The 18,689-nt window shown below is 52.8% G+C and overlaps 6 protein-coding genes across 6 annotated transcripts; 4 read left to right on the top strand and 2 right to left on the bottom strand.

Moving 5' to 3' along the window:
• Window positions 1-4,692: 4,692 nt before the first annotated feature.
• Window positions 4,693-5,490, top strand: A1O1_09187 (uncharacterized protein; the record flags this gene model as incomplete). The annotated part of the gene is made up of 1 exon (XM_007730043.1): window positions 4,693-5,490. The coding sequence occupies one exon, from the start codon at window positions 4,693-4,695 to the stop codon at window positions 5,488-5,490; it is 798 nt and encodes a 265-aa protein (XP_007728233.1).
• A 1,156-nt stretch (window positions 5,491-6,646) lies between these two features.
• Window positions 6,647-7,483, top strand: A1O1_09186 (isopentenyl-diphosphate delta-isomerase; the record flags this gene model as incomplete). The annotated part of the gene is made up of 1 exon (XM_007730042.1): window positions 6,647-7,483. One exon carries the CDS (start codon window positions 6,647-6,649, stop codon window positions 7,481-7,483), a length of 837 nt encoding a protein of 278 aa, XP_007728232.1.
• Window positions 7,484-8,168: 685 nt separating this feature from the next.
• A1O1_09185 (uncharacterized protein) lies at window positions 8,169-10,154 on the bottom strand (the record flags this gene model as incomplete). The annotated part of the gene is made up of 1 exon (XM_007730041.1): window positions 8,169-10,154. The coding sequence occupies one exon, from the start codon at window positions 10,152-10,154 to the stop codon at window positions 8,169-8,171; it is 1,986 nt and encodes a 661-aa protein (XP_007728231.1).
• A 1,050-nt stretch (window positions 10,155-11,204) lies between these two features.
• On the top strand, window positions 11,205-11,510 carry A1O1_09184 (uncharacterized protein; the record flags this gene model as incomplete). Its single annotated transcript, XM_007730040.1, has 1 exon — window positions 11,205-11,510. The coding sequence occupies one exon, from the start codon at window positions 11,205-11,207 to the stop codon at window positions 11,508-11,510; it is 306 nt and encodes a 101-aa protein (XP_007728230.1).
• A 560-nt stretch (window positions 11,511-12,070) lies between these two features.
• On the top strand, window positions 12,071-13,171 carry A1O1_09183 (rab family, other; the record flags this gene model as incomplete). Its single annotated transcript, XM_007730039.1, has 3 exons — window positions 12,071-12,500; window positions 12,586-12,878; window positions 12,995-13,171. 3 exons carry the CDS (start codon window positions 12,071-12,073, stop codon window positions 13,169-13,171), a joined length of 900 nt encoding a protein of 299 aa, XP_007728229.1.
• Window positions 13,172-14,358: 1,187 nt separating this feature from the next.
• A1O1_09182 (uncharacterized protein) lies at window positions 14,359-18,428 on the bottom strand (the record flags this gene model as incomplete). The annotated part of the gene is made up of 2 exons (XM_007730038.1): window positions 14,359-18,148; window positions 18,298-18,428. 2 exons carry the CDS (start codon window positions 18,426-18,428, stop codon window positions 14,359-14,361), a joined length of 3,921 nt encoding a protein of 1,306 aa, XP_007728228.1.
• Between the last annotated feature and the right edge of the window lie 261 nt (window positions 18,429-18,689).

The following is an 18,689-nucleotide window of genomic DNA, read 5'->3' as shown; positions in this document are numbered from 1 at the left end:
TTTCGTGTAATGTCACTATTTATTGTATACACTATTTGTTGCACTACGTATTTCGGAACAGCACGTATTGCTATTGCCACAGGTTCTTTCAAGATGATGTGTACCTGCGGGGACTAACGTTGACATTGCAATGGCTTGGGTACTGCTTCAACGGTGGCTATGGCTGTGACTATGGCTGTGGCTATGCGTATAGATAGACTGGACAATAATGGGCGACAGGCGACAGGCAATGAATGGGGAGGCAAAGACAACGAATGTGATTGTGATTGTGAATTGGGTCAAAGCAGGAATAGGAAAGGGATATGTAGGTATATATATATATGATATATATAATTGAAAAGGTAAGAAGTGGTGAATAGGATTAGATAAATAATAATAATAATATTATTATTATTATTCACGATGATGATGCTGATGATCGGAGTAGATATCGCCATGGAACTCCTGGGTTATGACTATTGCAGGAAAATAATGGATTATATTCATTCTTGGGAAGGGTCGTTAGGTACGTAGATAGGTAGGTAGATCTATATATTTATCTATTTATCTAAGGGAAGCAGTTGAGCTCTGTGATGGATATATGTGATGGATATATGTGATGGATATATGTGATGGATATATGTGATGGATATATATATATATAATATCATTCTCTTCTTCTCCATTGGAGATGTAGATATCAACCAGACGTCAAGATAGAATGAAACATGGCGACAGTAGTGGTAAATCGTGATTGTGGTGGTTGTGGAAGTCACACCGTGAGGACTAAACTACCTAGGTACAGGTAGGTATTCTATATCAGGCATTCATTGAGGATAGATAGAGCTGATCAATACAGTGAATGATATTGCTATTGGAAGATGACAGCCAGGCTGGACTGGTGATTTAGGTACTTGAGATATAATACTTGATACTTGATACTTAATACATGATTTATGATACAAGGACTAAGAGATACCACCTACAAATAACCCAGGCTGCCCTTCGTTCCGACGCTCCTTCGTCGAAATGAAGCTTGAAAGTGTGAGATTCCTTTCTTTTCTATCCAGAACGCCCGGGAAGGAGGAGAGCAGTAACTAAAAGTATAGATATCGTCCAGGCAGGTACGGGGGTTAAAGACTCGGATTGCAATGAGTCTGGCAGTCTCACGATGAACACAACACGTTACAGGCAACGGTACAGCATTGTCATGACGAAGCTGGACTGCACCTGCGCGACAGTGTTGCGGCGAGTTGTGCTGTACTTTTCACTCGGCGTGGAAGATGATTACACAATAGAGACGGTGGACTGTGGATAGAAACTAACCAAGACTCCAGGAATGGGAGCAACAACAGTACCAATATCAGTATCAGTGTCACATCGGGCGTGATGATGGCATAAGACTAAGACCGATCTTGATGTGTCAACTCCAACGTGCGTGACATGTTTGACGACATTGAAGATGGCGTGTGAGTATGGCGAGCATAGAAGCAGCCTTGCCATTGTTGCAAATTGCAAACTGCAACCTACACACTGCGAAATTCGATGTGTAAAGTCGATGCAGCGAGGAGGAAATTCTGGCGGAAAGAAATTGAGATCTTGGCGTGGCTGCTATGGCTTCATTCACGTGGTGGTTGCCAGATTGCAACAGATCTGATCTCCTGTGATCGAGGCCTCCATTGGATGATGCTATGAAAGATCAAGAAGTGGGCCGCTTGGTACATGAGCTCTGTGATTGGGGTAGCCCGCTGAAGAGATCAGATGGACTCAAAAGGTTGAGTTTGACATTGTTGAGCAAATGAAGTCACAAATGCCATTCTGCGGAAAGGGTGGACGACCCAGCTGAAGAGGAAGGTTGGGGCACTGAGCATCAACGCAACGCTGATGGCTCTTTCCTTCGCAGATCACGAAGCTTCGGAAACAGAAAAGGGTAAAGGTTGTTGAAAGCGATCAGAAATTACAGGGATAGGCAGCAGAGTGCGGCTGCCTTTGCAAGAAACTTACCAGTATACGTCACCTGTGCTGAGTTGCCCGACAAGATAGCCATATTGAAGCATTCAATGAATCAGATAGTGTGAGAGGTGGCTGGGTGGCTGTGAACATGAGTGTCATATTGCAAGTCGTGAGTGATTTGAGGCGGAATGAATGTACCGTCGTGGACGAAAGCATCATTATGCCTCGCAGAGTCTCGGATCAATACCCAATGAGACTTGGACATTAAGATGGGAAGAGGCTGGTGGACTGGCTGCATGGTGGAGGTTTTCGCTGTAGGTCACCTCCTCTCCTCTCAAATTGACAGAGTCAAAATCTCTTTTGAAAATGCGGCGTCAAGTTTGTGAGGCGAGGGGAAAGATAATTGGAAGTCGACGCCGTTGAATGGTTGCAGCACCTACTAGGCCCGTTTGGGGCTGATGCTGCCCGGCCTATGGGTGCACTGAAAGAAGGCTGGGGCGGTGCGTGCGGTGGGCAAAGTTCGGAGGAATTGACTTCATCGATGGATGAGATGGCGAGCTCAGTTTGCGTCCCATTGGCGGGGAGTGAGATCTGACCCGATTTGCAGCGATGGAGCGTCGAATTGGAGGTCGTCGGGCAATCCGGGACTTGACCTACCGTTTTGGCTTTTGCCGTGTGGCACCATCCGATCCACATTGATGAAAAGGATAGAGTCTTGCCTGCGCAATGATCTGCAGTTGATTGTCTCCAACTCAGCGACCGAATGCGACAGCGAGGGTGACCGTAACGAAGAATGCGAGTGCAGGATGATGCGCCGACGAGTAGCGCGACTGTCATCGACGACTGCAAACACTTTGTATGCAGTGCAAAGCAGTGCAGTGAAGAAAGCAACTGGTGCGCAGCTGACTTTGTCGTCCAAAGTATGATAGAGGGATGTGGAGGGAAGAGGTCTGGTTCGGCCAATCAGGCGTCGTAAAGTTCAGCCTCGTCTGGTTCATATATCAGAGATCGGACGAGGCTCCACACCCCTTTTTTCTTCTCCGCCGCCAGCCTTGCAGCAAAGTTTTCGTGGAAATTCTTGTAGGTTGAATGCCATTCGATAGGCAATCTGACTTTCCTCTCGCTGAATTGGGTGGACTTGACACTGCGTGGCCCTTCGAGTCGCTCATCGCTTCAGTAGCTCTGCGAGCAGGTTAGATTCTACGCAGCTTTGCTCAGGGGCTCACTCGTCCGGCAAGAATTACCATGGGCAATTGATCGATCGCCGGAGTCGGGTAGTATGGCAGGTAACCTGCAGTGGATCTGAAGGTCGTCGGCTCATGAGATCGCCGCAGGGAAAAAAACCTTGGGCTTGGTTCGTTCGGTTCGCATGCTCGTTCCGTTCTCCGCAGTTGAACGGCTTCTCCGCAAAATGGCTGTCGCTCCGTTAAGGTTTTGACCCTGCAAAGACCTCATTGGGTTTGTTAGGCGCAACTCCATATATCAAATTCAGCCCTCAGTCTAGCCTCGCCTCGCCTACCATTTCAGCCAGTTCGCTGTGCCTTCAGTGATGCCGTTGCGTCAATCGTTGAATAATACTGTAGACGGAAAGCCTGTAGTCAATGTCAGCAACTCACTGGAGGGCAGGAGAACGATCCTTCGCTTGTGCTGTCTCTCCGCAATGATCGCTCCGCCATCGCCGACTTGTCCTGCTGTACCAGAGGAGATGAACTCTCCATGTTCTTACACAGCCTCGCTGTACCGCTCAATGCTGCACCTTCTTTCCCCTCTTCCCCTCTCAACCAAGCACTCGTTGATGGGCCCAAGATGAAGCCTCGCTGGTCGTTCAACATGCCTACGGTTTCCTGTCTTCCTGCTCGACAAAGTTTTCTCTGAAATGATCACCGTACTCAGCCTCCCTGTGCCATAGAATTGAAGCCCCATCTCCTCTCCTGCCTGCTGTACCGCTCAATCTCTCGCCTCACTGTCTCGTCTGCCTGTTGAACCACTCGTCCTGTAGCTTCATCGGCAGAGTCAGCCTCGATGTACCATAGAACTCCCTCTTCACCCATTCGTCCACCGGCTTCATCTCTCTGATTGACTTCAGTTGAGAAACGATATCCCCTAGCCTGCGTCGAGTTTGCAAAGTCTGATCTGAAGCTGGGTTGTTCTGGAGAGGCCTCTTCAACTACTTATAGCTGCTCTTTCGGCCTTCAATACTTCTGGCCTTCTCTTTGTACACACACACCAAACACTTCTTCCACTTGTTGATTGACACCAGAGCTCCCTTGACCAGCAAAGCTTCACTTGTCTCTTGATTCTTGACTCATCACACTTCATTCTCCTGACTCTTGACTCTTGACACCAAGAAAGCCTCCCTGATCATTGTCACTCAACACACTCAAACCCTCTTGACACCAGAGCTCTCCTGACAAGCATTGTGCCACCAAGATCACCTTGTACATTGTATTTGGAACACTCCAGACCAGCCACCGACCACCACTCCTCTCTACTCGAGAGCACGGCAGGCACCAGATCTTCACCAGCATTTTTGCACCAACACCAAACTCAAACTCCCCGAACACACCATCTGGATCGGCATTCAGTGCAGCGGCATACTCCTCACACACAAACAACTCGGACCGGTATTCCAGTACAGCGGCGAGTTTCCTCCACACACACAAACCTTCCGGACCGGCATTCAGTGCAACGGCTGATACCCCCCAGCCACCAACAAACCTTTTTTTTTTCTCGACATCTTTTTTCTCCACGATCTCCAACATGGGCTGTCTTTGCAGCAGATTCTCCAAGGCGGCCGAGGAGCCGACCTCCCTCCCCCTCCCAACCCCTGTCTCCGCCACCCCTGTCCCCGCCCCTCTGTCGTCTCCGGTGGCCGATTTCGAGCCAACGCCGGAGCCAGAGCAAGCACCACCACCACCAGCTGCACCAGCAGCAGCAGCAACAGCACCGCCACCGCCACCAGAGACGGACCTGTCTTGGAGAGGCTGGCCAGGCCTCCTCAATCACGAGGAGAGGGCCGCTGGCGTTGTCGTGGGCGCACGCCCACTGTCCGAAGACAGCGAGCCGGGACAAGCACCGGCACCAGCAGCCACCAAGCCGTCAAGAAGGAAGAGGCTGGTCAACTCGCTCTTCCGGTCATCAAGCCGGTCATCAAGTTCCGGGTCGTCCAGTTGGACGACAGTCAAATGCCGCACTGAGACGGAGGAGTCTCAGCCACTGCAGGCACCACCGCCGCCGCCGCCACCAGCCAAGATCCGACGCAAGCGACGGGGCTCGAAGAAAATCTTCCGCTCGACAAGCACCGACACCTCAGGGTCGGTATACAGCCAAGCCTGCTCGACCAAGAGCAGGTCAACAATCCTGTATCACGAGTCGGAAGATTGGCCAGCGCCGGTACGATGGCCAGAGCCCGAGCACGATCCCGCCGCGCCGGCGATGCCGGCTGTCAAGATCATTGCCGCCACCGACAGCGAGGTGGCCGAGGAGGGACCCATCCGGGGTCGACTGCTGTTCCCGCAGTCGTTTGAATTCTTGAGAAGCGAGTGGTACAAGTTGTGAGGAGGAGGAGGAGGAGGTGGTAGTCGTCGACGACACCACACCAAAGAAGTCCCACAGGTAGACAACAACCTGGGGCGAAAAAAACAAAGAAAAAAACCACCCGGGCAAAAGACTTGGGGGTAAGAAACCCTACAAAAAAAAGAATCTGATTTTCATGGGCGGCGTTTGGGGGCGTTATAGGCGTTATAGGCGTTGGAGTTTGGGCGTTTGGGAGTTTGGGGGGGAGCCCTGCGATGAGAGGCACCTTCACGCGGTGCAGGGTGTGAGTAGCAGCTTCGGCTGTGAAACCAAGACCTCTCTTGTAGATATAGGCGTCTGTTAGGTACCTGCAGTGCTCCTGCAGTGTTGGTATAGGGCATCTCTGGTGTTGACAGAGGGAGACTTGGGATGACTTGATGGACTTGCTGTTGGTGGTCACCGTCGCTGAGCAGCTCCCTCACTGCCTACAATAGCTTACCTTAGGTGGTTGTTGGCATTGCTGGAGGTGTCTACATGAGAACCTCGACGCTGTCGCCGCTGCCATCATTGTCATCGTCGTCGGCTTCATAGAGCTGCAATACAAGTTGCTGCTGTCATTACCTGCAATGCAAGCGTTGCTGCCATCACCATCATCACCATCATCATCGCTGTCTTCGTTCGTCCTTGTGATTATCATCATCATCGTCGCTCTGGTGTTGTCGTTGTTGACCTCGTCGATGTCAGTCCTGCTGTTGCTGTTGCTGTTGCTGTCGTCGAAGAAGTTCTTGTTGTCGTCGATGTCACTTGTCACTCCGCAGGCTCTCTCGCCGCCCTCGTTGCTCTCGCTGCCCTGGCACGTGACAGATTACATTCTACCGGCAGTATTTCTCAATTCTTTCTTCTACGCAGCAACATTTTCTTCCTCACCGCCTTGAAGCATCCCTGAATCCCTGAATTCTGGATCCTTGCCATCTTCTCTCCCATCTCGCATCTCCATCCGTCCACTTGCTCGCTCTCAACTTCGGTCCTGTGGCAAACCTCAACATACAACTCACCATCCTTTGTCGCTGCCATTATCCGTTGCCGACTTCACGCTCGTTACACTCATTCTCAATAGATTGACCAACTCTCCTCCTCTCCCACCTCATCATCTCAGCTTGACAACCCTCTACGCAACCCCCCTAATAACACATCAAACATGACTTCGACCACGATTACACGCGAGAATGTCACCACTCTATTCCCCGATGTCCACACCCGCCTCATCGGCGCCGACGCAGCGCCCAACACGACCCCCGACACCAACGGCACACCCACCTCCTCCGACGACCTCGCCGGCTACGATGAAGAACAAATCCGCCTAATGGACGAAGTCTGCATCGTCCTCGACACCGACGACATGCCCATTGGGTCTGCGTCCAAAAAAGCCTGCCATCTGATGACCAACATCAACCAGGGTCTTCTGCACCGCGCATTCTCCGTCTTCCTCTTCCACCCGCAAACCAAGAAACTGCTCCTCCAACAGCGAGCGAGCGAAAAGATCACATTCCCAGACATGTGGACGAACACGTGCTGTTCCCACCCGCTCGCCCACCCCAGCGAAACGGGCCACGGCGATCTAGCCAGCAACGTGGAGGGAGCGAAACGCGCCGCCCAGCGCAAACTGGGCCACGAACTCGGCATTCCTGCATCGCAAGTGCCCCCTTCCAACTTCGATTTCCTCGCGCGTATCCACTACCTCGCACCTTCGGGCGGGAAATGGGGCGAGCATGAGATCGACTATATCCTGTTCATCGAGGCTGATGTCACGCTGGACATCAACAAGAACGAAATCCAGGATACGCGGTGGGTCAGCCCCGAAGAGCTCAAGCAGATGTTCAAGGACGTCGAGTCGCAGTCGGGCAAGGACAAGGCGCTCAAATTCACCCCGTGGTTCCGCCTGATTTGCGAAGGAATGCTGTTTGAGTGGTGGGACAAGCTGGTCGAGGGTCGTCTGAGCGAGGTTACTGGCGAAACACAGATTCGGAGAATGTGAAACGACCAGTAATGGGTGTCAACTGGAGTTCGTTGGTGATGATTTCAGAGTGTTCCTTTTCGATCTTCTCATCGTCTCGTTTCTGCGCTACTTTACACAAAGCGAACATGGCGTTTCCAGGCGCACAAGAACTGAGCGAGTGTGTCTGGTAGATACACCTCCAGAGAAATTCCGTCGAATCTGACCCTCGGGGTCCGCAACAGACGACATGACCACACACTACTATGTGCTGCATTGACCTGATTGTTTCTCAGATTCGTTGTGTCCTTGCTTGTCATTTGGTATATGTCTCACTGATGAGATTGCTCGTTGTCCTGCGACTTGTGACATTCCCATGGCCTACTGAGGCCGGAGTAACGTTGCGTCGACATCCCCAGAGATAGCTCTGTACCTTCCTGCCATCTTTCTAGTGGAGGGGAGTTTAGACCGTAACTTGGGATAAACATGTGAGAAGGCTCTACGATCTGACTGGGACTGCAAAATAGATAGCTTGAACACTTTTTGATTCGGAATGAGCCTCTATATCTAAGACATATCATTAAAACTCCCAAACCTGAGCAGCACTCACTGTGCACTAACATTAGACCACCACAGAGCCGAACTCCACACATCTCTTTGCAGCCAGATCTATTTTCACTGTACTAGTATCGGACAGGAGCAGAGGCAGGCAAACACGTCTTTCTACTCACAAACCGCCTTCCTGGTTCCTGGCCCGAGCCTCGTCGACGCTGCGCTGCCAATCCGTACGGTAGAGATAGGTGAACTCGATGACGGCGACCAGGCCCAAGGCGATGGCGACGCCGGTCCACAGGCCCCAAAGGCCCCAGCCCAGGCCAAACGCGGTGCCGAAACTGATGGGCATGGCGATGACATAGTAGCAGAACAGCTGGACGTAGCCGCCGACCTCCTGGCGGCCGAGGCCGCGCAGGATGCCGTTGCAGTTGGCCGCGAGGGCGTCGAAGAGCTGGAAGGCGGCGCAGAGCGGCAGGATGGCGGAGACGACGCGCACGACTTCCGGGTCGGACGTGAACAGGCGCGGGATGTAGTCCTTGAGCGTGGACAGGAGGGTGACGTTCATGATGCCGACGAAGAAGGCGGCGGTGAAGGTGACGCGGGTGCTGACGCGGGCGGCGTCGGCGAGCGTGGCGCCGATGAGGTTGGCCACGCGCGTCGAGCCCGCGATGGACAGCGGGAAGGGGATCTGGAAGGTCATGGACGTCAGCGTGGCCAGCACCGACTGCGCCGCCAGCACGGTGGTGCCGAAGTACGACGAGGCGAAGGTCAGCACTTCGAACGCCAGCACCTCGGCCTCGATCATCACGACGCCCGGCAGCGCCAGTTTGACCATCGGGCCCCAGTTCTGCCACGCCTTCCTGGTGAAGCCGTTCCAGCACGACATGCCGGTCTTGGAGCAGAACCGCACGTAGACGAAGAGGCCCAGCGGGAGCAGGTTGTCGGTGATGGCGACTGCGATGGGGGCGCCGATAAAGCCCCATTTGAACTTCCACACAAACAGCCAGTTCAGGAATGCGTTGAACGGGGCGCAGATCAGCAGCACGTACAGCGACGCCGAGAACAAGCCTTGGGCCTGCACGTACCGTTTCCCTGCTTCGAACGCCGCGTACCCCGGAGCCCCCAGCAACACGACTCTCAGGTATTGTCCGGCAAGTCTGGCCACCGCGGGCTCGGGTACAATCACCATGAGAATGTTCTCGGCGAGGATCCAGATGACGGCGATCGGGATGGAAATCGTCCAGAGGAAAACAACCATTCGCTGCATCTGCAGGCCGACCAGCTTCTTGCGTCCGGACCCGTACGCCTGCGCACAGAGCGTGTCGAGAGACGTCGCGAGACCCTGGTAGATTGCATAGCCGGTGATGTTGGCCGACATGGACGCCAGGCTCACAGCGCCCAGCTCGATCGTCCCGATGTGGCCGACGGTGAAGATACTGGCCACGGTCAAGGAATACTGCAGCAAAAATGTCACCATCAGTGGTGCAGAGTAGCGCGCGATCACTTTCGCCTCGCGTTGCCATGTGGTGTGGATCTTGCCGGCGGCCACCGCCTCTTCCCATTTCGCATTGATACTGTCAGGGTCGTCGTGTCCGCCATAAGGCAAGTTGGGGTCTCCCAGTAAAGGAGAAACTTCAGAAGCGACGTCGACGACACCGTCTGATCCTGAGGCAGCCTCTTCATCTCGACTAACCTTGCGGTCGCCGCCAGGAATAGACAGGTAGTTGCCGAACAAGCTCCTTTTCCGCCCACTGTCTTCGGCCTGGGGATGTTTGGGTGGGATGATGTTATTGTCCCGAAGGAGACTTCGCTCCTCTTCCAATGCTTGTTTCCTCTCTTCTTTCGACAATCGGTCATGATCCCGCACTATTTGTGGGAGCACGGTGGCTCTATTTCCTGCTCCTGCAAAGCTGGGTCTCCGGTACGATCCCACAAACGAGTATGCTCCTCCGCCAGGGGCAGAAGTAGAGGGACGTAAAGTCGAACTCTCGGATTCCTCGTCCTCCGAGATCGCGGCGTCGGACTCGTCCTCGGCGATGTCTCGCGCCAGAGATTCTTCCACGATCGGAGACGTGCTGGGTAGAGAGCTCGAGAACACTCGGCTGGTCATGCTTGCGACGCGATCGAGCGTGCCGCTTTGTTTGGATGGCGTGGCCATGACAGGATATCAGATGTTTTTTGGGAGAGATACGGCGTACTCCGTTATTCTTGACACATCCTCAAACAGAAGACGGCGTCGGCTGGAGGTGAGAGAGGAAGAGGTGTTCGCATATGGGCTTTTTCTGTCTGTCAATCATCAAGAGCGGCGGTGAGCACTTGAGGCACAGATAAAGAAAACGTTGCAGGCTGGCGCGAAGATTCACTGATAAAGCTGGGGGCGAACCCTTGTTCGCTTCAATGCTCATCGCTGATCTGCGAGCAACTTGAAGTTGAGTTGTCGCGCTGTCGGCTGGACTGGCCATATCGGGTTATCGGTCTACGCCTCGTCAGACCAGAGGTACAATAGGCGACGATGGCTGTGGTCACAAATGTGTTGTACTCTTCGATACCAGTAGTCTGAGTGATCAAGACTTATAGATATATCGCATGCAGAGTTAGTAACTGTGTATGTGCTCCCAATAGCAGCATTTGGTGTTCGTCTTCCAAAGTACAGTCCCAGCATCCGCATTGAGCAGGATCCGTGCGTCATTTATCCATCGCCTGCAAAAGTCCAACAACCATCGATCAGACTGTCGAAGATACATAGATATTCTTTTTTGTTATTGTTCAGTCACATCTTCGGTCGACGAGTTATTGTTGTAAGCGCTACAGACCATCGGACCATGTCCATTCCTTCAACACCCGCAAGATAACAATCTACCTACCCCTGGTGTTTCCACAACTTGAACCCTACCACGGGTAGACCTATGGCACCAACAACGACAACGATCACGGCCGAGCCTGGCACCGAGGACGCCTGGCACCTGCTCTACAATCCCTTCAGCCGTACTATCAATGTGGATGAGTGAGTCTCCCAGATGGAGATGCAGATGCAGATGCAGAGCAAACTAAATCCAATGGCACCAGGATCCATGCAGACAGTCCTCTCCAGCTGTTCCTTCAGCGGCCTCTCTATGCTCCTCTCCTCTTCTCTAACGTGACGTCGGATGCGAGAGATCATTGTGCCAATGAACGAACCTTTCTATCCTGGCTCCGACTGGCCGTCTACATGGCAGTTGTCTCGGTGGCTATCTTGATCAACTTCCATCTGAAAAACCAACCCAGCCGGCTCGAACAGAAACTGTCCCATCCGCTGGGGATTCTCTTCTGGGTGCTCTCTTTGGCCTGTCTTGGAAGCGGACTGGCGAATTACATGCGCACGGTCGCCAAATATGCGGAACGGCGTGCTCTGGTTCAGTCAGGAATCAAGACTCAGCTGATCTTCGGGGTCGTGGCCACGGCTATTGTCGCAGCATGCGCCCTGTTTCTGGGGGCGGAGGCACAGGCGGCACGAGAGAGGAGAGGAAATAGTTGAGCAATTCATTGATGGCTAGGAGACGACCAGGAGTGTAGCAGACTGTATCCCTTCATTCTCTTATATCAAGTGTAGGCGTGGTAATGTTGGCCAGATAATAGTATCACCTGGCAGTTGACGTCCCCAACAGCCTAGGCTCTCTAGGCGTCGTGCAGTGCTAAGTATGCAAGTGAGACACGCCTATGGAGCCTAAGAAGCCCATTAGTACCACCTAGATAGGTGCTAGTGGTGCCTAGGAGGATAAGTGAGCGCACTCATGGTGTCATGCTTGGCGCAGGTGCTGACTCGGACGCGTCTCGCCGTCCCAGTTCGCGTCAAAGTGTCGATATTCAAGTTATTCGTTATTATTGGTCTTTCGGTCTTGCATCTGTCAACTTGAGCCGCAGTCAAAAAGCAACCTGAACCCCATTGCATCCCTCGACCGCTGCCCTCAGCACTGCATGACTTGACCCTGGGCTTCAAACCGCAGCCTTGTTTCCTGGCTCGTGAGCCGTTTGTTCATCATTTCTCATACTCATACTCCAGCCCTTCGCTCGTCGCCTATTGCCATCACTTAAGCCATGGATTTCTCCGGTCAACCAGACTACCCCGCCGACTCGGCATACAGTCCCCAGATCATCAATGACCACGAACAACAGCAGCAGCAGCAGCAGCAGCAGCAGGAAGAAGACACCACAGTCGTTCAGAATGGTCACCAGACCCATACTCATACTACCACTTCACCCGTCGACAACGAATCGAACCAGAGATATAACTCCCCCAGTCTGTATCAGCAGCCGAGTTCACGGCCAGGCTCTGGAATGGGTGCACATCAACAAACACATTCCCAAGAAAACAGACATTCACAACCCCCACCACAACCACAACCCGCCAACAAGAGCAGTGTGGTCATCAAAGTTGGCATGGTCGGTGACGCTCAGATAGGGAAGACAAGCTTGATGGTTAAATATGTCGAGGGCAGCTGGGACGAAGATTATATCCAGACACTAGGTGCGTGCTCAGCCTGTCCTGCCTTTCGGGCTTCTACCTATTGCCATGGACCACAAGCTAATCCTGGTGTTTTGGTGCCTTGAAGGTGTCAATTTCATGGAGAAGACCATTTCAATACGCAACACCGAGATCACATTTTCCATCTGGGATCTCGGCGGTCAACGCGAATTCGTCAACATGCTCCCCCTCGTCTGCAACGACGCCGTTGCCATCCTCTTCATGTTCGACCTCACCCGGAAGTCCACCCTCAACAGCATCAAGGAATGGTACAGACAAGGACGAGGATTCAACAAAACCGCCATCCCCTTCCTGATCGGCACCAAGTACGATCATTTTGTGAATTTTCCACGCGAGGATCAAGAAGAGATAAGCAATCAGGTACGTCGTGGGCCATAATTCAATTCGACTCTTTTCTAGCCAGCTTGAACTCGGGAACAATAGAAGTAGGAGGTCAAGATCAAGCACCAGAAGAACTAACAGCTGCTGCACAACAGGCCCGAAGATTTGCAAAAGCAATGCGCGCCAGCCTGATCTTTAGCAGTACCAGCCATAGCATCAACGTGCAGAAGATCTTTAAGATCGTCCTCTCCAAAGCCTTTGATTTGAAATGCACCATTCCCGAGATCGAGAATGTCGGAGAGCCACTGCTACTGTATCAGTCGGTCAATTGACGGTAGCGCCAGCTTGCACCAAAGAGAAACATCAATACTTCCCAAGCGAAGCAACAAAAGTTGCACACCTTTACTTACGCCTTGCCTCGACAAACTACCTTTCCCCCAGCTTTGACACCAACACCATCGACAACCACACCACACCATACACACTCATTGGACTCCGATTTGCCTGGGTTGGGTTGAGAGCTTTCGCAGGGACCGAACCCATCGCAACCGCGACCAATCTCTCCGTCCTCCCAACTTGATCATCATCATCAAAGCGGTCCCCCATACCACTACCTCCACCTCGAGTAGTGCCACCAGCCACACCCCCTTGACCCCGGACGTCGCACCTTGTTAGAATTGAAAACATCATTTACCACTGTCTGATCAAGTTCTGTACTCTACAGTTTCGCCAGGCGCCGGTTTGGTTTCTTCGGTCGAGGCGGACCGGATCGGAGCATATGTCCCTTCATATCCCGAAGCAGGCCGTCTCTTGTCCGGTATGCACGCGGCGCGAGAAGTCTGCAGCGACAGCAGGTATCATGTGGTGTGCAGGGAAAGAATGAATTATGAGACCAGCGAAAACCCTCCAATTGTGCAGAGTAGGAGGCTAGTTGCTATCAGCGGTTGACGATTGTTTTTGCTTCCCAGGAGCTGAGAGATAACCGAGAATCCAACCCAAAAGGAATGTTGATCTTGAGACTTTGTCACTCCAGTGAAACTGAGTATCCCCATTTGTCCAATGGGTAGGGGGTAGGCATGGGAGAATCGTGAGATCCAGAGCTCAGCTTTAGGTACAGACGATCGCAACCTGCGTGAATTCAAAAGAGTGCAAAATCCTTGACATTGCTTTTCGGTATTTGTTTTGGTTTTTAGACAATTCCCGCATCGGGTCTTTGAGAAATTCTGGTCTTCTCGGTCTGTCCTGTCACAAGACTACAAAGGTAGATAGGTGCTTTGCCGTCACCTCTGCTCTCCATGCTATGCCAGGTATGCCGAGATAGGCACGCCATATGCTTTTGTCTAACGTAATCATGGTCATCATTTCAGCCGGGAATGGATGCATGTCACAGACGACACGGAGCCGCCTTCCTCTCCAGTTGCTCGCGTATCCGTCCGTGCAAGATCATTCTTGTATTTCACCACCGGCGACGGAACAAGTCCTCCACGCCCTCGACGTCCCGGTTCCCAATCTCGGCCTCCTAGCTGCTCTCCGAAATTGCGGTCCGCACCATGGGCCCAAATTCCTTCTTGACGTATTCAACGTAGCCCTTCCACGGCACCAGCTCGCCGCTGTTATCGGTGCCAGCAGAGGGAAACTTGCGCTCCAGCTCCATGGTCTTGCGAATCACCGCCGCGTTGGCTTCGTTCACCTTCTCGATCTCCTGCTTGACCGCGTTCTCCTTGATCTTGGCTGCGAGCACAACGCGGAATTTGTCGGCAAGACTGGACAGGCGACGGCGGGTCTCGTCTGGGTCGATCGCGGCCAGGCGTCCAAGCATGAGCAAGCACAGAGTGCGGATGTCCTGATCATCTGTGATGCCGTCCAGAATACGATCGAAGAGCTTGGGGATCGGAAGATGCGGGATGGCGCCCGGGCAGTCGAGCAGTGCATACATTGTCGCGTAAGCTGACTTGCGGACGTCGAGACCTGCATCTTCGTTATGCGTAAAGGGGCCGATCTTGATCACTTTCACCAGTTCGGGCTTAATGCGCGAGTCCTCGATGACTGGCGGTAAGAGTTGCGCAATGTCTGGGATCACGAGCTCTGGTTTGTTGTGGATAGCAGCGTTCAAAGTCGTGATCGCCAGGCGCCGGTTGCCTATGTCTGTATCACCCAGCATCGTCTGCAGCATGGGCGTCATCATCTTGACAAGGAGAGCGTTGTAAGAATTACTGGCATCCCCCAGCGTGAATCGGAACGCAGAAATGACTGTGCCGCGGATAGCAGCATTCGGATCTTCCAAGGATTTGGCGAGCTCTGGGACGTAGTTGTTCGGGTCAATTGTTGCAAGTCGGCCAATACACTCGGCACCAACAGCACTGTTATCTTCTGCCTGTGACACAGCAAACAATTTCTGCCAGAGTTCAGGTGCAAAGGGGCCCATGTCTGCAAAGGTGCTGTCGGTGTGTTCGAGAATCTCTTTGAGGGAGTGCAAGTATAGATAATCCTGAGTCGACGACTGCCCCAGGCTGTGCAGAATGACTGGCAAGCATTCGGGCACATTGTTGGAGCTGGCACTCCCAAGTGCAACAGCAGCGGCAAGTCGAACTTTGTCGGACTCTGCGGACAAGCATTGGATGAATGTTTCGATCTTCACGGGAGATTTTGAACCCAATCTGAACCCAACTTCACCAAGGACGGTGAGTGCTAGGCAGACAGCTCGGACGTCCTGAGACGTCTGCAACTCTTTCAGGAAGTCTGTTATCGTGACACCCAGGTTGTCCCCACCGTAAACGAGTAAGGTACCTATAGCTCTTCCGAGAACCACGGTCTCACCCGCCGTGCCCACTGCCAAAAGTCCTCTCATCAATGGAGCTCCCACTCCGTGTTCACCAATAACTTTCACCACGAGCAGGTAAGCACGCAGAGGTGGCCCTTCAAGGCGGGCTTGTGTGATTTGACATAAGGCGGAGACGACCTCGGTGTTGACGAGAGCCTCGGCGTTAGTCGGGATGATCTTGGATAAAACGACCAACGCTGGTGTCAACAAATGCAGGTCGTTCACAGATAGCAGCGGCATCAACAAGGCCTGCAGCTGCAGGATAGTTGTCGTCTCGTACTGGGACGACGTCACAGGATTGAGAGAGAGAAATTGTAGCGACTCCAGGCATGCTCCCCGAAGAGACCGATCAGCTTTGCGGAGCTGGTTAGCCATTTCGAGCGAGACATCTTGAATCCAAGCCGAGCCGATATTATCATGGACACCCGCGGCCTCACCAATAAGACCAATAGCCCTCGCACTGGCCAGTCGGGTGGTTTCATTCTTCAATCTGTCGTGGAGTATACCAAGACTCTTCATCCTGGCAGCACTAGACAGAAGTTGGGTATCAGAGGTACGAGCAATCAGAACACCGAACACTTGGATAGCACGGTGTCGGACTTCGAGGTCGGCATTGTTGTCAGTCACTCGCTCCACAACCACGTCCCAAAGTTTTTCGATATGGATGGCATGGTCTTGGTTCGCAATAGGTAGCCGGGGAGGAGTTAGAGCTTTGACAAATTGTTCGATGGTGCCGAGTGCTTCACTGGCGACCTTGTAGTTCCGATCGCGAGCAATGTCAATCACGGGTGGTATGAGAGCGATGACAAATGGAATCAGCACCGTGGTACCATTAGTTTCCGCAATGGCACTGATCAGCGTGAGTGTTTCAATCTGGAGGTTGGCGGCCGTTGCCGATGTTCCTGATCCCGCACCGCCGGACGAAGGAGCTGTTGAAGGTTTGAGTGCGTCGGCGACAGGGTCTTCTAATTGCTGTAGATGATCCGACAATATGCCATTTCGCGCCAACGTAAGGGTCTTGAGCATGACTACAGAGGCGTGTTTCAATGACATGCTGGCCTTCTTCCACAGCTTGCAAAGAGCCTGCACAATCTTGGGCACGAGCCCAACAAGGTCCGCTTGAGGGCCTCTTGGTGGAGAGGCAGGGACGATTGGCGGACTAGAACGGCTTGTAACCAAACCTCTGAGATCTGGATCTTGCCGATCAGCTTCGCTGTCCTGACGTCGACGCTTTCTGGTATTAGTTGGCGCAGCGGGATCGTCTCCTGCCGAGTCGACTCGTGTAAGCGACTGAGTGAGGCCGGTGCCGGCTTTTCGAATAAGTGCCGTGATGGCGGCAATGATCTCCAGTCTTACACTGTCCTCTCGCTCATTGAACAGACGGGAGATCAGAACTGGCGCAATCTTGTCGAAGAGAATGTCTCGATCGGCTGCCGAGACTCCCATGATGATGGTGTACAGAACCTTGGCCGCACAGCGTCTGACTTTCCAGCTGAGGTCGTCGACGTCACTAAAGGCATCTTCGTCGTCCAATTCCGCGTATTCATCGTCGTCGTCGTCGTCCGGAACTTCTTCTGTAATACCATCCTCTGAGGTGTTGTCCTGAGTGCCACCCATCTCCAGATCTTCCAAATCTGCAACATTGGGATCGTACCTGACATATCTCAGTGCGGCATCAATGGCTTCCAGTAAATGGGACCTCATCTCCACGTGGCACGACCCTACAAGGGCCTCAAGCGATACGAGCGCTGTCTCACGAAGCTCTTCTACCTCCGGATCAACTTCGACATCTTCTTCTGACATGGATGTGGTAGCAGACAGCTCATCCTGGCTGAGAACTTGGAGGACGTATGGAACGGCGTCATTAACGTACGGTCCAAACTTGCCTGGACTTGAACGTGCAAGTGTTCCAATCGTGGCAATCAGGAATCTCCGGTGTTCGGTGCTCAGTTGAGGAGTCTGGAAGCTCCGAGTAAGAGCCGCCACGAAGGAGCTGATCTGTGCATCGTTGAAATGGGGTATCAGTGCGCCAATCCCAGCAAGGGCTCGCTTCTTGACCACTCCTCCTGCCTGAGGGCTCTCAATGATGCTCATGACAGCTTTTGCTAAAGCCACCAACTCCTGCTCTTGGAGCAGAGATCCATAGCACTTGACAATCTCAATCATGACATCCACGGCGTCGCTGCTGTAGCCCTTGTCCTTCTGCCTCTCCAGCAAGCCCGTTGGGAGTTGGGGTGTAGGCTTGTTTGACGGCAGAACAACATGTCCCACCAATCTCGGGATCAAGACTTTGCTGACCGCGGCATATGCGTCTTTCACTTCTGGGCTAGTCCCTCCGGAAGGTTGTGGTTGAGGCAGTGAGGCAATAAGGGTCCGCAGGGCTGTGGTAGGTATGGAAATATCGATGTCGCTCTTGGTAAGGTCGGTAAGTTTGTCAATCAAGGGCGCGATTATATCACCCGGCGTGCGCGCAGCAAGTGGTCCAACGCTAGAAGAGGTTAGCAGAGGTTGTCAAGTAGAGATCATGCGACTTGCCATTTCAATGCCTGGTTCTGGACTTCGCCATTTTGATCGGCCAGCGATTTGAGCAGTCCTTCAATGATTCTGGCCGCAGTGTGTGTGTCGTTCCGAATGTACTCGGAGGCCGGGGAGAGGAGAATGTTGGCGAGATCACTAAGTTGCATGTAACGAATGTCCGGATCAGGGTCATTGATCTTTGAGAGTAGTGATGAAATGCCCTGCTGGGCAGCCGACCGGTCTTTGGCCATCTCTCTCGAAGGAACCAAGCGGTTCTTCAGCGGATGGAGGAGACAATGTATCGGATGTTTTTGCGTTCAGAGTCGTGGAATAAGACAGATCACAGCATCTGGAATATGGTGGGTTCAGAACGCAGAGACGAAGCGTAAAGCGTGGTCTCGTCGAGGCTTTGCAATCTGGATTGGAGAATTGTATGAGGCACGCTTGAACGCAAGACGAGGATAAAGCCGTCCACTGCCGGAAGTAGAGCAATTGCAGGATAGAAAGAGTTG

Source organism: Capronia coronata (genome assembly GCF_000585585.1).
Source record: "Capronia coronata CBS 617.96 chromosome Unknown acBCG-supercont1.11, whole genome shotgun sequence".
Classification (NCBI taxonomy): domain Eukaryota; kingdom Fungi; phylum Ascomycota; class Eurotiomycetes; order Chaetothyriales; family Herpotrichiellaceae; genus Capronia; species Capronia coronata.
Note: the sequence above shows the minus strand (reverse complement) of the source record. Positions and strands in the feature narration are given on the sequence as shown.